The 26,344-nt window shown below is 40.9% G+C and overlaps 2 protein-coding genes across 2 annotated transcripts; one reads left to right on the top strand and one right to left on the bottom strand.

Annotated features, from left to right (window-relative positions):
- Window positions 1–289: 289 nt before the first annotated feature.
- LOC102224924 (arachidonate 5-lipoxygenase-like) lies at window positions 290–12,433 on the bottom strand. Its single transcript, XM_005800048.2, has 15 exons — window positions 12,242–12,433; window positions 9,273–9,419; window positions 8,659–8,860; window positions 7,760–7,841; window positions 7,558–7,680; window positions 7,136–7,242; window positions 5,336–5,508; window positions 5,050–5,193; window positions 4,254–4,457; window positions 3,809–3,895; window positions 3,118–3,287; window positions 2,710–2,831; window positions 1,963–2,063; window positions 1,649–1,819; window positions 290–1,181 (listed from the first exon to the last, which is right to left on the bottom strand). The coding sequence occupies exons 2-15, from the start codon at window positions 9,417–9,419 to the stop codon at window positions 1,002–1,004; spliced, it is 2,013 nt and encodes a 670-aa protein (XP_005800105.1). The 5' UTR covers window positions 12,242–12,433; the 3' UTR covers window positions 290–1,001.
- A 4,935-nt stretch (window positions 12,434–17,368) lies between these two features.
- On the top strand, window positions 17,369–25,367 carry rce1 (Ras converting CAAX endopeptidase 1). The gene is made up of 8 exons (XM_005800087.2): window positions 17,369–17,681; window positions 18,426–18,528; window positions 19,135–19,218; window positions 19,472–19,550; window positions 21,130–21,297; window positions 22,943–23,014; window positions 23,111–23,173; window positions 24,201–25,367. Exons 1-8 carry the CDS (start codon window positions 17,542–17,544, stop codon window positions 24,428–24,430), a joined length of 939 nt encoding a protein of 312 aa, XP_005800144.1. The 5' UTR covers window positions 17,369–17,541; the 3' UTR covers window positions 24,431–25,367.
- Window positions 25,368–26,344: the final 977 nt, after the last annotated feature.

Below are 26,344 nucleotides of genomic sequence, written 5' to 3'. Positions count from 1 at the left end.
GAGTTCCGAACCACCCTTCCTTTCTCATGCGGTGTGCACATTCGCAGGACGTCGTTATTATTATTTTGCTGTGTGCAGGGTCATCCTCTGTAGAGCGTTAGTGTCCATAGTTTGGCTCCAAAGAGGCAGGATCGACTCAGATAGGAGGCTAAGATGTAAGGTGTAAGATATAAGCTTTATCAAAAAAGGAAAGTTTTAAGCTTGGCTGTTTCCACTGCACAGGAACCTGAAAAGAATCTCCCATTCTATTTTTAGAGAGTCAATAAATTAGGAATATATTGAAATGTAACTTTATTTTAGTTGCTCAATTCATCAAGTGAAGCATATCATATAGGTTAATTCCACACAGGCTGATGTTTTTTTTTAGGCTTTATTTTTGTTAATTACAACAACTTTCTAATTATAGTTAAATGAAACATTTAAGATTAAAATATTTTATCAGATCAATAAAATCATTGCAATATAGTTATGTGCACTTAACAAAAAGAAGGTTGATTGCATGCTTAGATTCTTTTCAAAAGGTATTTTTATTCATTGGACCACATAACATATTGAATATGACTGAATATGTTTGGTCACCTTGGTTTCCTGTTTTCATAAACTGTCAGACGCCAGAGAAACATGCAAGTTATTCCCAGAACATTGTAAAAATACCAGCCATGTCCAGCGTTCACATGTATGCTTTGCTTGGTTATGACCCAAACACAGCATCGTTTCTTGGTTCATAATTATGGATTCTTTCAAAATGCTGCAATAGTTTTAATAGAACCACTCACCTAATCGTGCTAATAACTTGGCATAAAGCTTAGATTTTGGATTAAATAAACCTATCGCCATGTTTGATGAAATCCATCACCATCCTTTACTGCATCAGACAGACGGTCTGGTTCCTCCCCCTGGGGTTTCCATGGCAACGTGGTTTTCTTCAAAGTTTCAAAAGAAATCAAGCACTGCTCAAGGTAGACAAAGGAAGTGGTGTGATGATTACATCGAATGTGTTTCTATATGGTGATGCTGTTTTCCACGCGGCTGGGCAGAAGGACGAGGTACTGAAGGTCCAGTCCTGCATTCTGATCCAGGATCTGGTTCTCGATCTCCTTCAGCTTCACCCGGAACGTTTCAATCAGTTCCAGGGCCAGAGACTCGGTGAAGTGTTCCTGTGTGTACTGGCCCAAAGGAATCTGGGCAAAAACAAACAGCAAGCAGTTAAAAAGAAGTGGTTTCATTTCACTGAATACTGGATAAAACAGTAAAGACTATGGATAACAAGGCATCATCAATAATGTGACCACTGTGGACTGTACTTCACCATTAGGGTAACACTTTATTTGATGGGTTGTCAATAAGACTGTCATGACACTGTCATAAACATGACATAACACCTGTCATGAACACAATGCCTGACTTTTAAATGCACTAAATTACTGATTTGCACCTTATGCAATGCAACATGTCAATTTAAGTGAAATAATGAGGAAATGTAGCTTTTAAAATGGCATCGGACAGAAAACTTTCCTCTCTTCTGTTTAGATTATTTATTCCTCTTATGTTCTGAAGTGGTGTTTAAATTAAATGCTCTTACAGAATCTCACAGGGTGTCCTCATTTTTTACTCCTGACTGAGTAAATGAGTAAAATCACAGACTCACTGCGTCTGGCTGCGCTCGTCCCAGATGCCATGTGATCGCCATCTGCACACAGGACTGGCCCACATCAGGAAGGGAGGCCATGATCATTTCCATGGTAACAGCATCTTTATCTGACGGTGGGGGGAGTCTCATGGTGCATGGGGTGTTGGGAACCCAGGCACACCAGTCAAACTAAAAACAACAGAACACTGGTTGTAGTGGAGACTGTGGACAGAACAGCGCCTCCTTCAGGTTTAATCAGCAAGACATTTTGAAGCTGTAATTTAGTTGGTTTGGTCATTTCAGAGCTTTTAGTGTGATTTACTTGTTGGTACCTGTCCATTGTTAGTTGCGGCATGCTGAGCCGTGCTCGTGAAGATGACCACAGTCAGTAGAGTGGACAGTTCCTCTTTGCTGCAGAGTTTATTTGACAGGCCTAAAAAAAAATTAAACACAACAAAGAGGACAAAAAATTCTGTAATACCTCATCTACTCTTCACCCCTCCGATGACATACACAGAAACGCCTCTCTCATGAAGTCATGTCATGAGCTTTGGGACTTTTAGAGTGTTTTCACACCTGATGGTCTGGCAGACTGGTAGTAAACGCTCTTTGGTCTGAGGGCATAAATGAATGGTTGTTTTCTGTGTTTCTGTATTGCCTTGTCTCACTCAATGGCAGCTGGAGTTAGGCATTAACCTCCCTGCAACCTGACACATATGTATGTTTGGACATACTGTAGGTATGAATGTATGCAGCATATGGTACCAAGACAAGTAGATCTTGTCTTTAGAGTAAAGTTAGAATGGCTGGTTGGATGTATGGATGGATGTCACTAGAAGTGCAACAACATGGGGAAGCAAACATTAGAGCCGTGGTCTGATTTCTGCCTGTTCTTCTGTCCAACAGGTGTTAGACCTGTTGCCTTGACAACCCAGACATCCCTCTTTCTCTTGCTTCCTGACACTTTTACAGATATGAACTGGCCAAGAGTAAAGGCTTGATCATTGGACACTCGTTGGCATGTTTCCAACATAAATAAATGCAACTATTTCCATAAAGAATCACTAAGAATGACTTACCAAAGTTGGGAAGTTCAGTGAAGCCTTCCTCTGTTACGTCTTTGATCCAGGCTTGCAGCTCCGGGTCCTCCTCCACATTCTGGTCTGTGTGGTAGTACAGACTCACCATATCTGAGACAAAACTAAGCAGAAACCTGCAGTTATTTATTATGCACCTATAACAAGCTAAAGACCTGTTCAGAGATGTGTTCTGTATGAGTCTCCAGGTGGAGAATAGGAGGCTTTGACAACATAGTGAGTTAACACTGTAAAAATTATATCATACAATGGTTCTACATCATTCTACAGAATTGAGCGATCATATACCACAAACAGGACTGGTTTGAGGTATATGGTAAGACTGGTTTTTACATTTCCTAATAAAGGAAAACTAAAGATGAGAAGTCAGATGTACAAAGGTAAAGGTACCAATGAATGGCTTCCCACAGCATCAGGGAATTTTCTCTGTAGAAATAGTTGGGGACCTGAAACACTCCTCTATCAGTGAAGTCAAAGTGTGGCTGAAGGGAGCGATATGTCAACACCTTGTATTCCCTCTGGGCAAGAATCAGGAGGCCATCACCGCCTGTAGACACAACCTGTCCACAAACAGGACGACAGTCACCACCATCCTCAGACTGCAACTGATGCTACAGAGGGAGAACTTACACATTTTTGTTATTGTCACATGATATTAATTAAAAAGGGTAACACTTTATTTGAAGGGGTGTGCATCAGACTGACATGACACTGTCATAAACACCTGTCATGAAGATTAATTAGTGTTCATGAATGTTTACGACTATTGTCAAAGTGTCATTCGGTAAATAATTACACTTTAAATGTAAAGTTGACACTTTTAATGGACTTTTAATGCAACTTTTAGTGCAACTTTGCATTGAAAGTGTCATTATTTACCGAATGACACTTCATGACAACATAAACATTCATGAAGACTCCTTCATCTTCATCAGAGATGTTATGTCATGTTTATGACAGTGCCATGTCGGTCTTATGCACACCCCTTCAAATAAAGTGTTACCATAAGTAGATTGTTGCTCTTGGTGTCGTTGGCATATCTAGAGATATTTGCACTTCATCAAATAATGTGGCGGTATACTCGTTTGAAAATGCCGTTGGGAGAGATGAGCTGAGTTCGCCCCCTGCAGTTGATCTCCAGTGTGTAGCGCAGATGAGGAGCCAGCAGCTGCAAAAATGAAAACACAAGGAGTAACATGAACTAGTATTATTATAAAAATAATAACCATTATCAAAATCAAACAAGGCAGGCAGGTTTCAGGTAATAAAAAAAAAGAAATGACTCAGCTCTTCTATCACCTCATTGTTCCAACAACTAAACTCTTCATCCTTCCCAAATATACATATGATCTGCATGATTGGACACATTTTTGGAACAATATACTTTATGTAAGCAGCATAGCACTAATTGTCAGAAAATTCCACATTCAAGTAGCTCAAATTCCAAAACTTAATTTGTGTGATTTACTAAACTCTGTCAACACGTATGAAACTGTGACGTGATGGATGCCACGAGCAATAATTACCTTGTATATGGGGTGGACCGCAGGCAGCTGTCGAAGAGTTGCCACACAGAACACCTCTACCACCAGGTGAGTCCGGAGAAGGTGAGACAAAAGCTGGAAAACCTGGAATTCTGAGTGACGCACCCACATCTTGGCCAGCAGCCAGGCCAGAGGAGGGTCTCTGGGCAGGAATATGGGCGTGTCCAGGTTTGGAGTCTGCTCCAGCTGAAGACAAAGCAAAGGAGAGTGAAGGCATTAGCGACTCCTACACATGATAAAAAAAAAACCATGAGGTTTTACCACCAACCATCAGTTTTGTTATCGTTTGGTTTAATTGTTATAATATGCTAATACCTTATTCTAAACATAATTTGCATAGTAAAAAGTCTTCCTCCAAAGTCCTCTAAATTAATCATTTTATAATTCATTCCTAAGAATATTCCACCTTCACCTGCGCTGGTATAACTATATGGAAAGTTGACTGACTTAAAAATATATGTGATATTCTCAGATTTATCACAGGGTTTCTGAGTAATACTGGTAAAATATTTTAATTCAGGAGAGATGAATAATTTTGATGTGACATGTTTTATTGAATAATTGAAATATTTTAGACATAAAACATTGAGTTTATGCAAAGTCAATATATTTAGTTAATCACATAAGTCGATGGAAATTTTTCAAGTGTACTTTTTCCCAATACTTTGTTTTCATACCGACAACCTCTCAAAGAACCTTTTATCAGTTGAATACTTTCTCTGTGTTTGCAGTTAAATCATTTAGCATTTTTGAAGTAAAACCAGTTTAAATGTAATACTTGAATTGCAATAGGAATGAGTCCTTCGTCTGGATGTTGGTACAGGAGGCAGAGCGGAGCAGCGATGAACTGAGGTTTGCCCTTGATTGTGTTTGCAGGAATCCCGTCCATGATGGCGTAGTCCAGCAGGAATATGTTTCCTGCCTGGAGAGATCAAACACAGGAGCAAAGAAAACAAGGACCGGAGTGTGTAACTTTAGAGAATATTCCTTTTGAATGGACAAAAAAAGTGTATCTGATAAATAAGCTCATCTGCTGTGAAAACAGATGCTGAATTTTTCTCCACCTTGAGTTCTTTGTCCAGGTTGGTTTTTGCTGTCATTGAGCTCTGGACCATATCTGATGTGACGGGGAAGTTTCCTGGCAGAACCGAACACTTCGTGATCATTCTCGGGTTGCTGCCGTTCAAACACTGGTAGCCGAAGAGCCAGTCCTCCTTCCAGTGATCCATGCAATACTCTTAAATCACAACATCCGTGTCTGCATTACTAAAAAATTTTTTTTAAATATCAAAAAGGTAACTCAGCTTGATCCGATCTGCTTAATTGTCCTCATTAAAAAAGCAGCAAACATTAGTTTAGGATGCTGTCTATCAGCTACAATGGTGATGTAACGTGTGTTAGAATATTAAATAAAATTTTGCACAAAATCTAATTTGTAAGTTCATGTAAACTGAATCATTGTATTTTCTAAAAACCCTACTTCAGGCCTTTTTCACAAAGTCACTTCCTGTTCTGCTTGGGCAAATAATTCCAGCAAGAGGTACATAAACTGAAAATACATGTCTTTAAAATGAACTTTAACAAAAACATTTTTTATTTAAAATTGACCACCCCTGCCATTCGTCTGCCTCTGTGTGGTGGGAATCCTGGTGAATCAATCTCCTGTCTTCTGCTAGCCTGAGATTAGTTTGTCCAACAGGGAAACTCAGACGCCTCTCTGCCCAGTGATATTCTCCATTAGACATGTACTTTAAAGTCCAGAAATTATATGTACACTCTCTGCAGAGCATGGGGGTCTGTGCCCAGGTCTTCTTCCAGTTGGACGTACCCAGGAAATTTTGACCAGGAGGCATTCTAATCAGAGGCATGAATAATCTAAATGCACAGAAGCAGCTGATTAAGTGTCTCAAGATCTTTTTCAAGAGCGAAGGGAAAATGGAGCGAGAGATCAGCAGGTCTGCAGTGAACAAGTGCTGTACCTGCCTGTTGTGGTGAAGAGAGAGTAGTCTAAAGGCGAAGCTCTTGATTTACCCGTCGATCTACATTCCTACCCTCATCTACGGTCATGGGCTGTGGGTCGTGACCGAAAGAACAAGATCACAGATTTAAACAGCCGAAATGAGTTTTCTCCGCAGGGTGTCTGGGCGCTCTCTCAGAGATAGGGTAAGAAGCTCAGTCGTACAGGAGGGACTCAGAGTAGAGCCGCTGCTCCTCCATGTCGAGAGAAACCAGATGAGGAGGCTCGGGCATCTGGTCAGGGATGAGCACATCCCACCAGGAGGGGAAGACCCAGCACACATTGGAAGGACTATGTTTCTCGGTTAGCTTCAAAACACCCTAGGATTTCCCCGGAGGAGCCGGACTAAATGGCTGGGAGAGAGAACCCAACTCTGAGTGAGTGAGGGAGGGATGGATGGATTTGAGTTAAACTTGTTTCACGTGAAAAGTGTGTTGAAATGATGCGTGTTGTGAACTGGCGGCATATTCATAAAGTCATCTAAAATTAGTTAAATTATGTTATATCAAAACAGTAGTTGTGATTAAACTGTAAGTGGAAAACAAAACCATTTCTGCATTACTGCATATTATCACAACACAGCGCACTTTCTCATTATGAACAATTAAGTAATTTATTTGTAAAGTGTGTAGTTCTGAAATTATAATTCCGATGTTTTTCCTTTCCTCTGCATAGTTGACATATTGCTCTCTTTCTTTCTTTCTTTCTTTCTTTAGAATCCCTCATGAATGATTTGGTGACACTTCTGACTAAAAACCATCCTCAAAATCATTTCTTGAGAATAAAACCTAAAGATGTTTTGCTGTCAGCTATAATAGATGCTTATATATGATACATGTTTGCTTACCAGCTATTGGGCTCCTCAGTTTCCAGAAGATGCGTTTGAAGTCATCCAGGTCACTCCATGATTTCCCAAAAGTGATGGCCAGCTTCTTCAGGGACAGCTCAAGCAAGCTAAGGAAGAAGACCCATTTTCACATTTATTGTCGCTTACAGTATCAAGGATGACCGGTCCTGTGCTGGGGAGGTCAGGTCTGAAAGGTTTTGGTTAGAGATGGAAATAATCTCTAACGTGATATCCTTTAGTTTTGGGAAAATGTCTGGGTTTGCACTTACTAAAATGAAATGAATAGAAGTCGATACAAGGTGTGTGTGTGTGTGTGTGCGTGTGTGTGTGTGTGTGTGTGTGTGTGTGTGTGTGTGTGTGTGTGTGTGTGTGTGTGTGTGTGCGTGTGTGTGTGTGTGTGTGTGTGTGTGTGTGTCACCCACGCATATTGCAATGAATGTTCGAAATCACTTCTCTTCTCATTGTCGAAGCGAACATCTTGGGGTAAGTCAGTTTCTGTTTTGGCATCAACACATCTAGGAATCCCCGCTGCCCACGTTACCCACCTGACAAACACAGACCAACTTTAAATCGCAGTGGTGGAATAAGAATGAATTCTTCATTGTTTTATTGTATTTGTGGGACCTGAAGGTATTTTGTCTCTCTTGCAACTCCGCCTTCCTGTGTTGCAGCAACTTTGCTGAGGAGTCATCCACCAGGGTCTTTGCTGTGAATGCAGAAAGTAAAATCAGACATCTTCTGTTGTTAGGCCAGATTAACATATGGATTTGGCAGCATGTGTGAATAAAACTGTTGTTCTTTGCCGTCTTTTTCTTTTTACCCAAAATCAAACCATGTACCTTTCAAATCGGGAAGGTCAGTGCACAACCCAGGTTTTAACCCAGTTAAAACAGTGTGGTTTTAACATTTATCTCTCAGAGTGAACTGTGTGTAACCCAGTGGAGCAGTATTAGATGAAGACCTGTGTGTCACCACGGTTCGCCTGCAGAGTTTTCGCCATCGACACATGAAACTTAAAGACTCTTCAGACCCATAATGGCTACGACATGCAAATTCAGTTTGGCTATTCTTGTTCCTGAGAGGTAAATGATCTAAATGAGAAGAACAGCAAATCATCCCTCCTCGTCAGAGAGTATCGTCTGAACTATCTCTGAATGTGTGATTGATTCATTTGAAAATTAAAATGTCTGATGATGGCTACACTGACCAATACATGTTGGCCTAATAATGAAGTTATTCCTTAGTATTTCAAGAGTTGTTGGCGTCTTCGCCTAAACAGATCCATGTTCCTCTCAATGCACGTTGGGAGCAGTTGGTGCTGTGCCATAATTTTTTGGATCATTCAATAACCAAACATGTGGGTCACATAGATGCCAGAGTGACACCATGTAAGTGAAGAAACTCAAACATGTCAAGTCAGCATGCAAGCAGCATTCACTTTCAGTTCTTTAAATGTACATCATCTTATCTCAGTTGAAGTCGAGTCTTGGTAGTTAAATGCAAACGCCTGAAATTCCTCCTACCTGTTCCTTCTCTTATTTCCACCCTGGCATTTCCTATAAGCCAGCGGTAACATGGGAATGTCAAAACTGGTTTTTCTCCTGGAGGTTCCACTGTGACATATCGACAGAACCAGTTGTCTTCAACAAAGTACTTTTCTTTCTCCAGTCGAACCAGTAAGAGGGACCCTAAAGGCTCCTTGCTGGTCACCCTGTACTGGTCCACCTGATGACAAATGGAAAGAAAAGGGAAACAATCTGTAACTTGAACATGTCTGGGTTCAGTTAAGGACATTTTAACATCATTTCAGTAGGACTTGTGCAGGTATTCATGAGTGCATTCTCATGATAATGCTGATTATTATGATCATCAATAAGATAATTATGATCATTAGGATTATTTTAATTTGAGGAGACATTATTTTTATGATTGTACACACGATTGTAGGAAAATGTTTTTCAACCAAAGCAACATTTTTCAGTCATGCAGCCAATGCATGAATAAAATCTAACTGCAGCATTAGTTTGTGCTTATAGGGGTCTCTGCAGATACAACCCAGCCTGGCTCCTAAGGAAATGGAAAGATGCAGTGTCTTCATCATGGGACAGATTGCCACCATTAAATTTCACACACTCACTGCTCCTCGACAGAAATCAAGTCCAGGGTTGTCCAGCAGGGTGCGCTCGCTTTCCCCTTTCTCCCCTACCAGGGTCATGAAGATATAGTTGTTGGTGCCTGAGTACTCTGATGTCCCAGTTGCCACGGTGACCGTGTAGACCTCCATCTGAAGATGTACATACAGAAATCAAACTGGTGATGTTCGGAAAGACAAAGACGAAATGTGTCACTATATGTTGTTCTGTTGGTAGCTGGCTGCCAGATTCACACATGATGAATTTAAGGACAGTTTTACTATTTAAACAGTTGTGAAACAAAATTATTTACTGCAATCTCCCCGTAAGTTTCCTCCACATCAGAAAATGGTGAGAAACGTCTACAGTTTGTGTCGATTTTGATTTGCTGTTTGACTTCAAAATGCTTCTATTTGGAAAAATATGTTGTGTGTCACAAATAAAGTGACTTCAATAAAACTGGGGAAAAGTGTAATCAGTGAAATTCTCATGCTAGAGTAATCCAAATGTAAAAATAAAAAATCAGTTCAGGGCATCTGGAGAGTTATTTTCCTGTTATTGGTGAGAAACAGCTACAATGTGTGTCTGAAATACTTCAGTGTGGAAAAAACATGTTCCATCTCCAGATAAGGACATTCTACTCAGGTTTATCTAAACTGTTTACAAATGGCTCCTTCTCCCTGACCGTGGTTTTAACCGGTGCTGCTGTCAGCCCCTCTGCAGACTCACCTCCAGGTGCAAGATCCTGCTCAGTTCTTCCTTATGTTTTGCACCCCAGCTGTCCATTCCTCACAAGCAGACTGCGCTCATTTATTGGCCCATAATTTAATTCGATGCGTGAGTGAAAGCTAGAACTTACAAACTCCAATCAACACACATCAACCACCGAAATGAATGGGTGGACCTGGCGTCAGCTGTCAGACCTGCTCATTGTGAAGGATGCGCATCTCCAGCAGCAATGAAAGAACGACCAGGTAACAAAAACGCAAGAAACTGTCAGTTACAGTTTTGCATCAGGACCACATGACATTAGTTTTATAGTGACGTGCAAATTCTTTGAGTTTTTCTTTTCAATAACGTTCATATGTGGACATTGGCGTCCATCTAGGTTGGATGTTAATGTAAAGTGAGTGCCATAACATAGATTTGTACACATAGTAAAGTAATCAGTTAACATAAATTTTTTATGTTTGAGCAACAGTAAATTTCTATAAGACAAAACAGAATATCTGAGTTTATTTGAGTCCATCAAAACCACAACCTAGGAGTTCTTTCTAAGGATTTTTATTTTCTCTCTAGCAGCCTTTGTTTGACAGTAGGCTGACAGGAAAGCAGGTTGTGAGAGAGGGGGAAGGCCAAAGGTCAACAGGTCAGCTGCGTGGAGGACTGAGGTCTCAGTACGTCAGTTGCTTGTTCTGCCGCCTGTCCCACCGCTGCGCCTCACGGTTCTCTATTGATAGGTTTTACTTCAAATGACATCATCGTAGCATCGACCACAGCTCCTGCGTGCTCCTGTTCCACCCACATTCCTACATTCCTTCCCATATTCACGTTCACAATAGTGAGAAACCAGAACGCAAGCAAGACAGAACCAAGATAGCTAGAACCGGATCAGACGTTAACCCACTAGAGTGAGACTTGACGCTCACAACCGTGTTGATGCTGGTACTGTTGAAGAGGAACAATCATTTCAAAAAGAACACATTTTAGTATAACATTTATATGGGTCTATTCTTCTCCACATATTTGATGACATAACATAAACTGAGAATGTTTGTCATACAATCACAGGAGTAAAAATCCCTCACTGCCCTGAATTCATGGACATCATACATCACTCCTACTCCTCAGTTAAACTAAAGACTTGTTCTCATTTTTGCCTAAAGTCAACAATAAGTATTTTTTTTAAACTGCAGACGTTAGTAAAAAAGATAAAAAATAAAAACACATTTTCAGATTGGTTGTTTTCTTTTAATTATTATTTAAAGTATTTAAATAAAAAATACAGTTTAAATGAGAATAAATCGAAGCATGCGTGTGTATGTCACGCTGAAATACACAGCGTATTTCACCTTAATCAGCAGCTATGGTGAGCCAAACCCTGCAGTTTGGAATCTCTGCTTGCAACAGGAGTGACATTATTTCATGGTTTGATAGGTGGAACATGCTGAACTCATTGAGAAACTACATAGTTTGCTCCAGGAAAATTTTCCCAATATGTGAAAACAAAACAGAGCCATGCTTTAAAACAGTGCTTCAGCGAGGTGGGTGCTTGTCTGAATGATTTGAATATCACATTTAAGCAAATGTCTAAGCCACATTATTTGCAAGTGTGCAGATAAAGTGAGAGACGCATTGTGTGATACGGAAGGTGAAACTGTTTGTTGCTTGGTTTTTTTCCCAGGCATCATGACTGCCATTGAGTTCACATGTCACATCTTGGTCTTCTCACCACTTACGATTTTACAATACATACCAAGTCTTTGTTGCAAATAATATTTCACAATAAACACACACATACACACAAATAAATGCAAGTGAGTATTTGAGCAAAATATAGAGAAACATGCTAATTCTTTGCTTTAACAAATAAATTAAAATTGGAGCCCTTTTAACATTCATCTTTATAATACCTGAATATTGGCGCTGACAATATGGTGAGGGATGAGGCCCCACTAATATTTTATATTTCTGTCTTATGAAACCGGGTAGCATTTCCTGCTTCAGGGACTCAGGGAAAGCTCTTCTCCGGTCAGCTCCAAACTCTACATACAAGACATTTTTGGCTAAAAATTCACCTGTTTGACCTCTCGCTGATTTTCACTTATAATCAGCAGCACTTGTCAATAAAAGTTTAGAACGCAGCCTGTGAGAGCCATCATGTGAAGTGAAGTCTTTAAAACGCTCTTACTGTTGATCTTAGGAGAAGAAAAAAACCCACTACAACATCAACCTGTCATCAAATCAAACTGACCTTGTTTTCCAGCAGATTTCCTCTCAACCAGTTCGTCGCCCGACTACTTGCTGGTTTTGTCCTCTCAGCTCGGAGCTCTGTTTCGTCTCTCTTCCTCCTCCTGAATAGTTCCAGCAGGAACACTCAACTGGCTATAGCTACTGAGTAACTGCGCAGCTCTCGGTCACTCCTACTCTTCACTACTGTGACAAAGAACAAACAAGCCCTTTGTGGGAGCTCACCTTACTCTCACACACCCCTACACGCGCACACACACGCGCACACACACCCCCACACATAGAGAGAGAGGAAGGAAAGAAAGATTTAGCAAGATGAAGGAGGTTGCTTCAAAAGGAATGACAAAACCAGTGACACCATGCTCAAAAACTAAATTGATTGCATGTATAATGTTTCTTATTTGCAATGGATTCCAAATGTAAAAGGTTATATTTCACACAGAAAGCACAACTTACAGAGCAACACTTTTGTTAAGAAAGCCATTGAAATTGTGAATAGCAGTAAACAACTCAGTCCACATGAACACCCGTAGCTCTACCACAGAGAGTAGATTCAGTAACTTCACACTGATGTTGTGCAAGACTTTCTTCCCAAAGACTTCAAAGCAACCTAGCAGTGAAGTTTTTGACAGACACACTGCCTACTGATGGAAAAGCAGGAGAGACGGTAATGGAAGGAAACACACACTCGTAGTCATCATCATCCCGTTGGTCAGACAGTTAGCAGCAAATGCTTTGATGGAGTCTGGCAGAGAAGCAAAGGGCTTCTTATTTGAGCCTTAGCATGAAACTGTTGGAGCACACACCCAAACACTCTGTGAGGTTGAGCACAGCATCATGAGATGATGAGGCTTCACACAGCATATCAGAGACCAGCTGTCACCTTGTCACCTAATTTGTCACCTGACTGCTCACTGGTTTCTGTCTGTCCGACTGCTCTCAGTTCTGGTTCATCTCTCTTCTCTCTCCTTAATATTTTGAACTGGCTCCGCAGTGAGTGAGAAGGCCTCTGTCTCTGCTACCAAACAGCTGGATGATGTAGAACTCCTGGAAGAATGACACCAGTAAGAACAGAGCACACTTTGTGTAAAAGGGTTAAACTGCAAAGGAACACAACCAGTGATGGCACAGTTACTTTGAAAAAGTAACTTTAATCGGATTACCGATTACTCCTTGAAAAAGTAATTTAGTTAGATTACTGAATAATTGCCTCTCCTCGGGCTGCCACCTTATCGTGGTGGAGGGGTTTGAGTGCCCCAATGATCCTAGCAGCTATGCTGTTTGGGGCTTTATGCCCCTGGTAGGGTCACCCAAGGCAGACAGGTCCTAGGTGAGGGACCAGACAAAGTGCAGCCCAAAGACCCCAATGATGGACAAGAACTTTGGATTCCGTGTTCCCTCGCCCGGATGCGGGTCACCGGGACCCCACTCTGGAGCCAGGCTTGGAGGGGGTGGGGGGAGGGGCACGATGGCGAGCGCCTGGTGGCTGGGCTTTTACCCACGGAGCCTGGCTGGGCTCAGTCCGAAGAGGAAACATGGGTCCCCCTGCCATGGGCCTATGAGAGAGGCCAAAGGGGTCAGGTGCAATGTGAGATGGGTGGCGGCCAAGGGAGGTGGCCCTGGCGGTCCGATCCTCTGTTGCAGAAGCTGGCTCTTGGGACGTGGAATGTCACCTCTCTGGTGGGGAAGGAGCTGGAGCTAGTGTGTGAGGCTGAGGGGTTCCGGCTAGAAATAGTCGGTCCCACCTCGACGCATGGCTCTGGTTCTGAAACTAGTCTCCTTGAGAGGGGCTGGACATACTTCCACTCTGGAGTTGCCTGCAGTGAGAGGCGTTGGGTAGGAGTGGGGATTCTTGTTGCTCTCCATCTGGGCGCCTGTACGTTGGGGTTTAATCTAGTGAATGAGAGGGTAGCCTCCCTCGGCCTCCGGGTGGGGGGACGGGTCCTGACCGTCGTTTGTGCTTATGGACCGAACAACAGTTCAGATTACCCACCCTTCTTGGAGTCCTTAGAGGGGGTACTGGAGAGTGCCCCTCCTGGGGACTCCCTTGTTCTGCTGGGGGACTTCAATGCTCAAGTGGGCAATGACAGTGAGACCTGGAGGGGCGTGGTTGGGAGGAACGGCCCCCTCGATCTGAACTTGAGCGGTGTTCTGTTGTTGAACTTCTGTGCTCATCACAGATTGTCCATTACAAACACCATGTTCAGGCATAAGGGTGTCCATATGTGCACTTGGCACCAGGACACCCTAGTCCGCAGTTCGATGATCGACTTTGTCATCGTTTCATCGGCTCTGCAGCCGTATGTCTTGGACACTCGGGTGAAGAGAGGTGCGGAGATGTCCACTGACCATTACCTGGTGGTGAGTTGGCTCTGGTAGTGGGGGAGCATGCCGGTCAGAACCTGGCAGGCCCAAACGTGTTGTGAGGGTCTGTTGGGAACATCTGGTGGAATCCCCTGTGAGACGGAGCTTTAACTCCCATCTCTGGCAGAATTTTGAACACGTTCCAGAGGAGGTGGGGGACATTGAGTCTGAGTGGACCATGTTCCGTGCCTCCATTGTCGAGGTGGCTTATCAGAACTGTGGCCGCTAGGTTGTCGGTGCCTGTCGCGGCGGCAACCCTCGAACCCGTTGGAGGACACCTTTGGTGAGGGATGCCGTCAGGCTGAAGAAGTCCTATCAGGCCTTTGTGGCCTGTGGGACTCCAGAAGCAGCTGATGGGTACCGGTGGGCAGAAGCGGCATGCAGCTCAGGTGGTTGCTGAGGCAAAAACTTGTGCTTGGGAGGAGTTTGGAGAGGCCATAGACAAAGACTTCTGCATGGCTTCGAGGCGATTCTGTTCCTTCATCCGGCGTCTCAGGAGGGGGAAGCAGTACAGCACCAACACTGTTTATAGTGGGGATGGTGTACTGCTGATCTCAACTTGGGATGTTGCAGGCCAGTGGGCAGAATACTTTGAAGACCTCCTCAATCCCACCAACAGGCCTTCCATTGAGGAAACTGAGCCTGGGAACTCTGGGTTGGGCTCTCCAATCTCTGGGGACGAGGTCGCCAAGGTGGTTAAAAAGCTCCTCGGTGGCAGGGCCTTTGGGGTGGATGACATTCGCCCGGAGTTAATTAAGGTTCTGGATGTTGTAGGGTTGCGTTTGCTGACATGACTCTGCAATATTGCATGGACATCGGGGGCAGTTCCCCTGGATTGGCAGACTGGGGTGGTGGTCCCCCTTGTTCAAAAAGGGGGACTGTAGGGTGTGCTCCAATTATAGGGGGGTCACACTCTTAAGCCTCCCTGGCAAGGTCTATTCAGGGGTCCTGGTGAGGAGGGTCCGTCGGAGCTGGCACAAGTGGCTGGAGAGAGGGAAGTCTGGGCCTCCCTTCTGAAGCTGCTACCCCCGCAACCCGACCCTGGATAAAGCGGAAGAAAATGGATGGATGGATGAATAATTGATTTGGAAAGTAACCAAGTTAGATTACAAGTTACTTATTTAGTTACTTTCAACACCTGTTGACAACAACCCGCCGCCACTTGTAAAAATTACATTGAGCTTTGCCAATTCTTCCAGCAACAAATTGCAGATCTGCCTCCTCCCTCCATTGTTTAATTTGTGTCACAGCTGCTAACTGTTAGGTAGAAATGGCGGTCGCTCCTCAAAACCCACAGAGGAAATACAATTACAAAAGAAAGTAGTAACGAGACGTCACAGTCAGTGATGTGATGTCGTTACAAAGTTACTGACAACACTGATTTTGACAACCTTAACATGTAGATGTGGTGTGGAATTCTGTGTGTTTCGGTTTAGTTAAAAAATATTTCAAAAAGCAACTTAAACACTAACTCTCTGACAGATCATCAGTAGAGCAGGTGTTTAAGTGACCTAATCAACCACCACTGTATTAGATTAGCTAATAATAGCGGTAGCTAATCTAATAATCTCAAATAGACATCAAGCCTAAAAACATAAACTGTTACAGACTGAATATTCTGTTCTTTGTGTGGGAATATTATTACTATATTATTATTATTATTATTATTATTACTATTATGACTTTCTTGCTGCAAGGCAACAGTGCTACCTATGGTGCCACTGTGCAGACCTGAATATTTTACTCATTACATTTATTTTTTAGTCATACCTAAGGAGAATTTAAAGACCAGTTGACCAAACAGTTATGATTTCAGACTGTGGCCAGGGAGCCAGAGCACCAGAGAGAACCAGAAACAGGAAATTTAATTACAACTGGTAAAATGTATTTACCAGTTGTAATTAAATGTAAAGCAAAGCTGTCGTTGCTTGACTTGATGATCCCAACAAATAAGCAAGTCCACAGAAAGAATATAGAAAAACAAAAATGTGAAAAATACCACTAAAGTAAATAACAACCCAAGCAATGCATAAGATACACAAACTGTCGTTCATCTCTGTGTTTGCTGAAAACAAGAGAGATCTAATATTCCTTGGGAAAAATAAAAAGATCTGGAGGGTCAGACTGTTCTAGATCTGCCAGGCATGGACCTGGAGGAATGTTCTGCTCTTAGTTACTTGAGTGCAATTTTTGGGTAATCTATACATCTGGTCCCAAGATATTTTTCTAAGCATTGCATGTTTTAAAAAGCTGACATTTTCCTTGTTTTTATTTTTAATTTTATTTTTATTTTGAATGTCTTCAAATCCCATTGCATCATACAGCCACATGAAATTTCACAGACACCTAAAAAAATCTTCTAATCTAGATTATCTCCTCAGTGGTGGTTTCTAAAAAATGTTTTTATTTTGTTATATTATTTGTTGTAATATTCTAATTTTAAATGTCATGTTTTCCTTAATGTAAGCAGGATCAAATAATCATAATTAACAGAAATAAAGGCTGGGGAAAACCCGTCTGCGTAATTAATCTATGTAATACCATCATCACTTTCACAGTGATAAAGTTCCTGAAATGAATGGACTTTTCAATAAAATTCTAATTTAGAGAATGAAACTTTAAACCATTTTGATTCACATTAACAGAGTGCTGCAGACGGGCTGGAAAACGAACTGCTATAACCCTGGGGTACATGTGTATCTCCACCTGTTGGGGGCGACAACATACCCAGAAGGGTCTCAAACTACAACATACCGAGGAAAAAGAAGGAAGCCGATGATGACGCAGTTAGAAAGCGCCGAATCGCTAGCAGTCCAACCAACAGCTATAACAGCGTTTTTGACAGATTCTTCTGATTTGTGCTGATGTCGGCGCGTGCCAGATGGTCCAGGAGCCGGGCCGGCTCTGCTTAGTGCTCCTTCTTCACCTGGGTGAGCCATCATGGCGGAGGAGGAAGGCATTGTGACAGAGCAGATGGAAGAGGCTTCGGGTGGACTGTGCTGGCTGTCAGTGCTGTCCTGCCTGCTGCTTGCCTGCTGCTATGTTGGCAGTTTATATGTCTGGAGGAGCGACCTGCCCAGGTGAGTATTAACGAGCATTAGACTAAAGGCTATTCCGCGGTGTTTAGCTGCTCTAAGCTACGGCTGCTCCAGAACATACCTAGAATGCTCAACTGAACTGGATTCTTCTACAGTAAATGCAAAATCTATTAAAACTAGTTTGTAAAACTCGTTCAAACAAAACAAAACAAAAAATCTGTTCTCAATTTCCCTCTTATCTCCATCCATCCCGTCTCTAGCTGAAAAAAAATTCCCAATAAACCTTGTCAAGTAGCCCATATTTCTGTGACTTTAGTTCTTCTGTTCCTTGTCCCTTTCAGCTCACCGCTTATGCCCACATTTTATGACTCCAAACGCTTCATTGGGTATATGAAAGAAAATGTGTGTCAAATGTAGGATTGTGATAGTTTTTCACCCATTTTAACAACATATGACAATAAAGCTAAAGCAGTTTAGAAATGGAGATTTGCTGCTACTGGGGCTTTCTAAAGGTGATTGTTCATAGATTTATTTGCGTCCTGTCAGCTGCTCCCTTAGCTTATTGAACTGTTTTCATATAGATCCAATTTTTCTTTAGTCACAAAGCAAACTATCGGTCTTTAGAAAAACCGCCACCAGACAAGGTATACCTCCTCCATTATCAAAGATTGTCTGTCTTAGAAATGCTCCCAAGTGGCAGCAACATGCCCTGATGTGTCAGTGTGTTTGTGGCCCTCTAAATCCCACTAGTGCACTTTGACCCTAATGCCTGTCCTCTGTCCTCAGGGATCATCCTGCGGTGATAAAGAGGCGCTTCACCAGCGTCCTGGTCGTGTCGGGCCTTTCGCCTCTCTTTGTTTGGGCATGGAGAGAATTCACAGCAGTCAAGGTGAGTTTAAAACAAACTTTGTTCACAAATGAACGATGTATTCCAGGGATTCATTCTTTTACAGAGAGCTGAAAGTACAGAAATAAACTGTACTGAAATATATCCATATATTTATGTGCCAAATACCTCCAAGCATTCCTCAAAAGAAAATCATTTTTTCATTTAAAAAAGTAGATTTTATTTAATTTCTTGGTCTATATAACATCCCATCATATCGCAGGTTTTGTCATTATTACATTATATGCACGCTTTATGCATGAGGCCCCTGCTCTTTGCAAGTGCAAAAATGAATTTCATGAATTTCGTGAAAACCATCACGATGCCAAAGCGGTGTTGAAGATCAAACTAATAAAAAGAATTCCCCCCTTTCAAAGTTCCTTTATAGCCTCGTATAAAACACTTCCATTTTTTTCTAAAAGCGTTTCTCTGTGGTTTCCCGCTAACAACTTCATGGACAAGATGTATGACTGATTTGAAATGTTTTGTTTTGAATGAGTTTGCATATCCTCTTTGCCTTAATGTCAGTTGATTAGGCAAAAGTGGCACATGTTTAAGTAAATGCTGTTTTTATCCTTACTGTACCTTTGTTGTTGTGTGTTTTGTCAGACTGTCTCACCATTGTTGGCCCTGTTGGGCATTCGCCTTGAAGGTTTTATTCCTGCGATTGTTCTGCCTCTGCTGCTGACTATGGTAAGAAATCATCCACTCCAAATGAATTCTTGGAAAAATGCTGAAGTCGAATCCTAATAACAACAGAAGGGAAATAGTTCTTACAGCTTGAGCTAGTTAGACTGTAGAAACATGTAATAGGAGCGTTTAATGTTTTAGGGGTTTGTTTGTGGTTGTTGTTTATCCACCACATACGATATTATTTCATTATTAGAATCTGGTGGAATCTGGTGTTTTATGTATAAAACTGAACTGATGCTGCATTTTCCTGCAGGTCCTGTTTCTGGGCCCACTAATGCAGCTGTCCATGGACAGTCCCTGGAGCTTCACAGATGGTGTTCGTGTGGTGCTTGGTGAGTCCAGAAGCTTTCTTTTCGCTTTTCTGTATAAACCAGCATTTCATTTTAAACTTTAGTTTATCTGCCTATGCAGACACACATTAAGGAGTCAGGTCGAATCCCATATCAACCTAACTGCCTCTTTGTTTCTGAAACATTAGTGCCAGCTCTGTTTTTTGCACATTTATGTTGCACGTTAAACATCCCAGTTGATCTGTTGCCAATTTTTTATCCACATTCTTTATAAATATGGCTGTGCTTCATACTTTAATTATAATGTTTTATTTTCTGGATATTTGTGTCATTTAATAACATAGTGACTGGCTCTTCTTAGTGGATATTATTAATCTATCGCTCCAAACATGATCAGTCTCTTCCCATTTTAAACATTCTGTGGTTGGGGGATAAAAGCAAGCTCAGATTCCCTTTAGCCAAATAGTTACATAGTTACAGCTAAACTACCTTTTACTTTGAACAAGAAAAGCTGTTATTGTTTTTTGTCTGTTTACTGGAATGAGAAAACATTTTAGATGAATACCAGTCTGGGTTTCATAAAATCATAATCTCTTACATGAGAAATAGTTTTAATATTGAGTTAGCTATTTTAGTCCCTACAGTGCAGGGACTAAAATATGAAATAGTCCTCTACATTCTCTATGTGGGCAATATGGCTGCCCTCATAGAGAATGTAGAGAGCTATTTATTTGCACCATGAAGGTTTGTGTTGCAGTAAAACAGTGATATCACATCTGCTCCCAATACTAAGTAACAACACTGGGTTACAAATGAATATTTCCTGGAAGTTGTCTATGCTTTTTCAACTGAATTATGACTATTTTGCAACACTGAATCCAAAAATGACATCTATTTTTCCCAATCAGGTCAGGTTGGTATCCTAATTTGATTTAGAGAAATTCGATCTACTGACTAAATCGATTACATTTTTGTGACATTATCAGTTCATTTCTGTTAATATTTCTCATCCAAAAAAGGTTTTAGGAGAAAAAAAAGTTTTCTAACAGAGTGTATTAAAACTCAGATTTCTGTAAATTGAATAATAAGCACTGACAAGGGTAGGTACATGTGAACTGAACATGACGTCTTCATTGTGTAAAATTCTCCGTCTCTGTTCTGTCCTGATGGAATCTCTCCTCCTGCTCATCACTCATTGATCAGATTCTCCAGACGTGAGAACAAGTCCTGCATTTTGATGCTCATGTTGCTCCATAGTTCAGAAAGTTGACCTGATTGATCAAAACCAATGGGATTTTAGGATTCAGCACAATAACAAGATCCCAAAACAGTTGAAAAACCCCAGACATTTTTTTTGGCTCTTGAACAGTGACCAATAACAGGAAGGGCTGTTGGTTTTGGCTGAAATTTATATCAGCAAGTCAGAATTGTACTAAAATGATAAAATGGGAATTAGCCAAAAATCCCTGATTGGTGAATCTCTATTTAAAGCCTCTTTGATGCATCGGTCAGTTCATTTGTAAATAAACTTACAAATGAATTTTATTTCTGGAGAAAAACATTTTGCACTGACTTACAGCAAGCAGCAAAGCTTTCACTTCTGGTTTGCCTCTCGTTAAAGACCCGTGCTTCTGGACGCTGTGCCTCAGCGACATGCGCTGGTTGAGGAATCAGGTGGTGGCACCACTGACAGAAGAGTTGGTGTTCAGAGCCTGCATGTTGCCCATGCTGGTGCCGTGTGCCGGTCCTTCCACTGCCATCTTCACCTGCCCTCTGTTTTTTGGAGTGGGTGAGTAAAACTCAGCAGCAAACTCTGGGCGAGTGTGAGGGGGAATCGCACACAACGCACATAAATCTTTTTTCACAAAGATATATCATTCTCACTATGCAGCAAGCTCAACATGCACCTCTAACAGCACGACTATTCACATTGATTTTGCACAAGTAGAGCAAGTCCTACTTGACGGAGTGGTGCGGTGTTCTCCGAAGAGAAATGACTCCTCACAGGGGTTCATGTAAATGCTGATACAGGTGAACCTGCTCTGCAAGAACACCTTCCTTATCATCCAGTTTGAGTGAAAGGTGGTGAGCGAGCCGGAGCAGATCCAACCACGGAGCCATGGATAGAAAATACTTTCTTCATTCAAGTCACTTTCCACAGGATCTCAGGAAACCAAATGTAGATACACCAACAATAAGAAACTATAAAAAATAAATCTATTCTCCACCTTTCAGTCACGGCTTAGATTCCCCCATAACAGGACAAAATTTTCTTGCATGCCACAAGTGAATAAATCATGAAACGGTAAAATGGTACAAATTACAGAGACTTAACTTGTTTGCTATTGATGTTGCATTTATTCATTGTTTGTCATGTTTGTGAATGTCTTTTATATGAATGCTTCAATGCTACAAACCAATTTTCCTACGGGGAAAAATAAAGCTATCTAGCTAACTGGCTACATGGTAAAAGTTTCAAATGATGTACATTTTAACAACAATAGTTCTAGGATTTGTCTCTTGATATTCCGTTATCTCAGTGCTTTGTTTAATACAGTGGATCATAACATACTGAGGAAACAGGTGGGATTGTTTAAGACTCTGCTTCAGGTCTTAAACGGGTGGCAGGGACTACTTTGTGTCATTTGGTTAGTAATTAGTAATCTGGGTGTGAGGTTACCAAAGCTCGATTCTCAGGCTGCTGGTTAAACATAGCTCTGACGAGATGCAACTTTATATCTCTGTGTCCGTTCATAATCATAGTCAAATCATAGATTTTAATATTCTTCTTCTGATCTGTAAAGCACACTGGGGCAGAGTGAAGTCTTCAGACTCCTGTTTAGTCCATGTTCTCAGTACCAGAACTAAATAAGGTGAGGCAGCATTTAACTCCTCAGCTCAGGAAACAGCCTGCTCTTTGGAATCAGGTTTGAATATTAAAATCGGACCTAATGTTCTTATTTGAACGTAAATTCTCCTGTAAGTGTCTGTATTTAACATTTGTTTTATCTACTCAGTGCTTTTAGTAGTTCTGCATATTAAGACCATTGCAAGGCAAATTATTAAATCCTATTTCCTTTTTGAGTTTATAATTTAAGGCACTTTGAATTTCCAACTGTTTGCTTCTCTGCCAAACCTGCCTTGGCTAAACAGGCTGGCATCACTGAATTACATTTATCTACAAGACCAAATTTTATTTTATTTTTTTACCATTTATAAATGAAATCAACAGTTGAAAACTGCTATTTGTATTCCCTCAGGTTATCTCTGTAGGGTACACAAGTTGACTGATTGTCCAGAAGAGTTTGTCTGTCAGCAGCCTATTGTTGTATTTTCTACATATTAGACCCGTCAGCTGGTGTCTCTGTTGTCAATTATAAATTCTATATTTTTTTTGCTTCAGTTGTAACTGTTCTCTATGGCCTCTATTTCAGCTCATTTTCACCATGTCATAGAGCTGCTGAGGTTCAGACAGGGCACGCTGTCAGGAATTTTCTTCTCAGCAGGTGAGAGGTGACCTTTTTCATACTGATTATTGTTAGCATCACCAAACGTGAAGAATAATCTTCTGATGAAATGTTTGCGTTTCTGGTTTGCTGCAGTGTTTCAGTTCTCCTACACAGCAGTGTTTGGAGCTTACACTGCATTCATCTTCATCAGAACAGGTTTGGTCTCGTTTATTATTCATTTACATTCTGGGTCTGGATAAATAAAAGTTGCTAAAAAATAAAAGTTTTAAAAAAATGTTTGAAGTTTGAAAACATGACAAGACAAATTTTTCACGAAACATAAACACCAAAAATATTCTTGAAAAAAAAAGGCAATCACAGAAAAATAAAACCAATAATCACATTTTTTTTGCACTTCAGATAAGTCCTAATAAATTAATCACCCAGTGGTTCTTCAAACAAACAAACGTGTGAAAAAATAATGTAAATATTATCCTAAATGGCCTGTAATATTACAGCACTTTATCATGTCCAGAGGAAGACCAAAGCGTCTTCCTCTGGACGCGCTTTGGTCCCACCAGCCTTCACACACTGATGGTGGGAAGTTACTGGATAGTAGTCACAGTCTGACAGAGGCGAGGCTGCCATGCAGCGGCGCCACTGGACCCTCTGACCAACACCAGCAGGTCAGGCGGAGGAAGTGTTCTGAATGAAAAATTGTAAAATAAATTTCATTCGTGCATATTTAATGCAGTCTGGTAGAAAAACCCATTAAAAACTTCTGACATTTGACAGTGGGACATAAAAATAATAATATATCAGATGTAGGCATGGCCATTACAGAATATCTTTTGTTCAATTATGGATTCAATTCAGAATTCTTTTCAGAAATATTCATTTGGCTAAGTGTAAAATATATTGCTAATTCTAAACTGACATTACCATCTGAGAATATTTAGATTATTTTATAGTATGAATTTTCTATGGATTTGTGTAAATTTACATGCCAAGATGATGAACGTCGTCTTCTCAAGTGTTGACCTACGTAGACAGAAGCTCAACAGAGCTGGTATTAAACGTCATGGTGGGATTTAAATGTTTATTCAAAATAAACAAGTGAGTGGCGCTCAGCCTGGCAGGTTGCCATGTTTACAGGGGGAAGCACTGTATGGTAACCATGAAGGATTGTGTGTCTTCATGACTTTTGGTCACTCTGACCTCTCTCTCTACGTGTCTTTTCCAGGTCACCTGATTGGTCCGGTTCTCTGTCACTCCTTTTGTAACTACATGGGTTTCCCAGCCATCAGCACTGCACTGGAGCACCCCCAACGCCTCGCCATTTTATCATCCTACCTGATGGGAGTTCTTCTCTTTTTCATGTTGCTCTTTCCTTTAACAAACCCTTCTTACTATGGCGTCCCCACCCCAGTCTGCACCCTCACCTCATCCCCCAGCTCTCTCTGTTTTTCCTGACCCCCCGCCCTTTCTCTACCTACACAGGCTTATCTGCTTTTGTCCTGTTGCTGTACAATATTTAGGCAATCAAGGGTTTGGTATGTTTTAAGGGTGAACTGGCGCTGATGTCCTTTACAAATTGACTGGACAGTGCTGACAGGTTTGGGGGTTATAATGAGCCAAATTTCTAAGTAAGCGTTATTTATGGTTTCCTTTATACGAAAGGCAGTCACATCTCAGAATGTGTTGAAACTAAGGTTAATGCTCCGGGGAATGTTCTGTTCCTTCACTGACCTGATGACCGGAACACAAATCATCTTCACGACTCATGGTTTTTTATGTGCTTCCACAAACTTTGAGTCAAACTTAGTAAAGGCTTATTTGGTGAAATTTTCCAGTTTTTTTACAAAAAAAAATTATTATGCAGCTTTCAGGCCTGTGAGGTAATCAGATGCTTTATTTTGCTGTTATCTTGATTCGTTGGGACAACCAAACAAATGGTGATGATTGGGTTTGGCCTTCATCCCTGCTGTATGAGTCGGGTCATAGGAGGATCTAAAGCAGGTCCAGGTTTTGTTGGCTGCTCCATAATTCATGCTACTTGTTATGAGCGACACTTTCCCATTTGACTGCAATCGGACATCTTCCGCAGGTTTTCTGTTATCTCTGGCTGTGTGAACCTTCCGGAAGAATCATTACTGCTGTAGCTGCACTGAAGTACAGGAACAGGAATTCTGTCATTGGTAGTATATTCTGCAAGATATCTAGTTTATTTTTATATTTATGGTTTGATTTTTAGCATCAGTTTTTTTTTGCCACTTTGTTTTTAAAGCGGAGGTTCAATCTTTAATATGTCCTAAGTTTAGTCATATTCAGTCAATTTTAATATTATTGAAGAGTTCATTTATTTCAATAACTCAATTGGGGGAAGCACATTATATAGATTACATACAGATTTCAATTGTTCATTTCTGTTAATTATGATTATATTTCACTTACAGTTAATGAAAACATGACATTTAAGATTGGAATATTTCATTGGATCAATAAAAGTTCATTTTAATACAGAAATGTGAGCTTCAAAAAAATGTCTGTTTAAAGCTGCAGTGTGTAACTTTTACAAAAAATGCTTGTCTTCTTTTTTGGGGGGATATTTGTTAAAGCTGTCACCATGCTGTGACAGTACAGTATGAGACAGATAATCTGTGAAAAGATCGTCTCTGTCACCTCTGTTAGATTTCTTTTCTTTTCACAGATTATTTAACTCATTGTCACAAGATGGTGACAGTTTCAGTAAATATAACTCAGAGGTTACATACTGCAGCTTTAACGTCTGCCTCGAGGTTCAAAAGGTACTTATAACTGTATAGTTACCTGACTATATGTGTTTTAGGTGGCAGTAGTTGAGTCATTTTGCTGATGAACATGGATGATAGAATGGGTCCAGTTGTTTATCTCTGCATGTTTCGTCTTTAGACACATACAGAACCATTCAGTAGCTAAGCTAGTTATCTCCATGGACAACAAGTTCGTCACATAGTTTCAGAATCTCTGCTTTTTCTTTTTGTCTGATTTTCATCTGCAGTATGGATAGAATTCTATTCATCTTCATATTTTCTATCACCAGAAGTTGGTACTGCTCATAAAGTGTGTCATGCTTAAGATAGAATGCTTAGAAGTTTGGTAAAGCTTCAACTAAATATTTATTTTTATTCTTTTCAAGCGTCTTGTTAAACGTTCCAAAACAGTCAATTTCTTGACAATGTGTATGAACATTTAACAGGTTTTACTCTGGTACTTCGGGGGTTTTCGGTGCGTTGCTAATATTATAATTATTTAATGGCTTGGGAGGAACAGCACCTAGATGAGAGTTGTCACTGAAGAGTGCAAAAATATTTTTGTGGTAATGGTTGTTCCTTCTAGATAGAAAAT

This window comes from Xiphophorus maculatus, chromosome 14 (assembly GCF_002775205.1).
Source record: "Xiphophorus maculatus strain JP 163 A chromosome 14, X_maculatus-5.0-male, whole genome shotgun sequence".
Taxonomy (NCBI): Eukaryota; Metazoa; Chordata; class Actinopteri; order Cyprinodontiformes; family Poeciliidae; genus Xiphophorus; species Xiphophorus maculatus.
This window is presented reverse-complemented; position numbering and strand designations above follow the sequence as displayed.

Bases quoted from the DNA above. Each gene is read 5' to 3' on its own strand.
- LOC102224924 (XM_005800048.2), bottom strand. From the start codon at position 9,419: ATGGAGGTCTACACGGTCACCGTGGCAACTGGGACATCAGAGTACTCA. The intron at 7,681-7,759 runs GTCCCACAAATA...TGTGTTTGTCAG, and splicing joins GAGAGACAAAATACCTTCAG to GTGGGTAACGTGGGCAGCGG. The intron at 1,182-1,648 runs GTGAGTCTGTGA...GTTTTTGCCCAG, and splicing joins GACGAGCGCAGCCAGACGCA to ATTCCTTTGGGCCAGTACAC.
- rce1 (XM_005800087.2), top strand. From the start codon at position 17,542: ATGGCGGAGGAGGAAGGCATTGTGACAGAGCAGATGGAAGAGGCTTCG. The intron at 17,682-18,425 runs GTGAGTATTAAC...CTCTGTCCTCAG, and splicing joins TGGAGGAGCGACCTGCCCAG to GGATCATCCTGCGGTGATAA. The intron at 23,015-23,110 runs GTGAGAGGTGAC...GGTTTGCTGCAG, and splicing joins AGGAATTTTCTTCTCAGCAG to TGTTTCAGTTCTCCTACACA.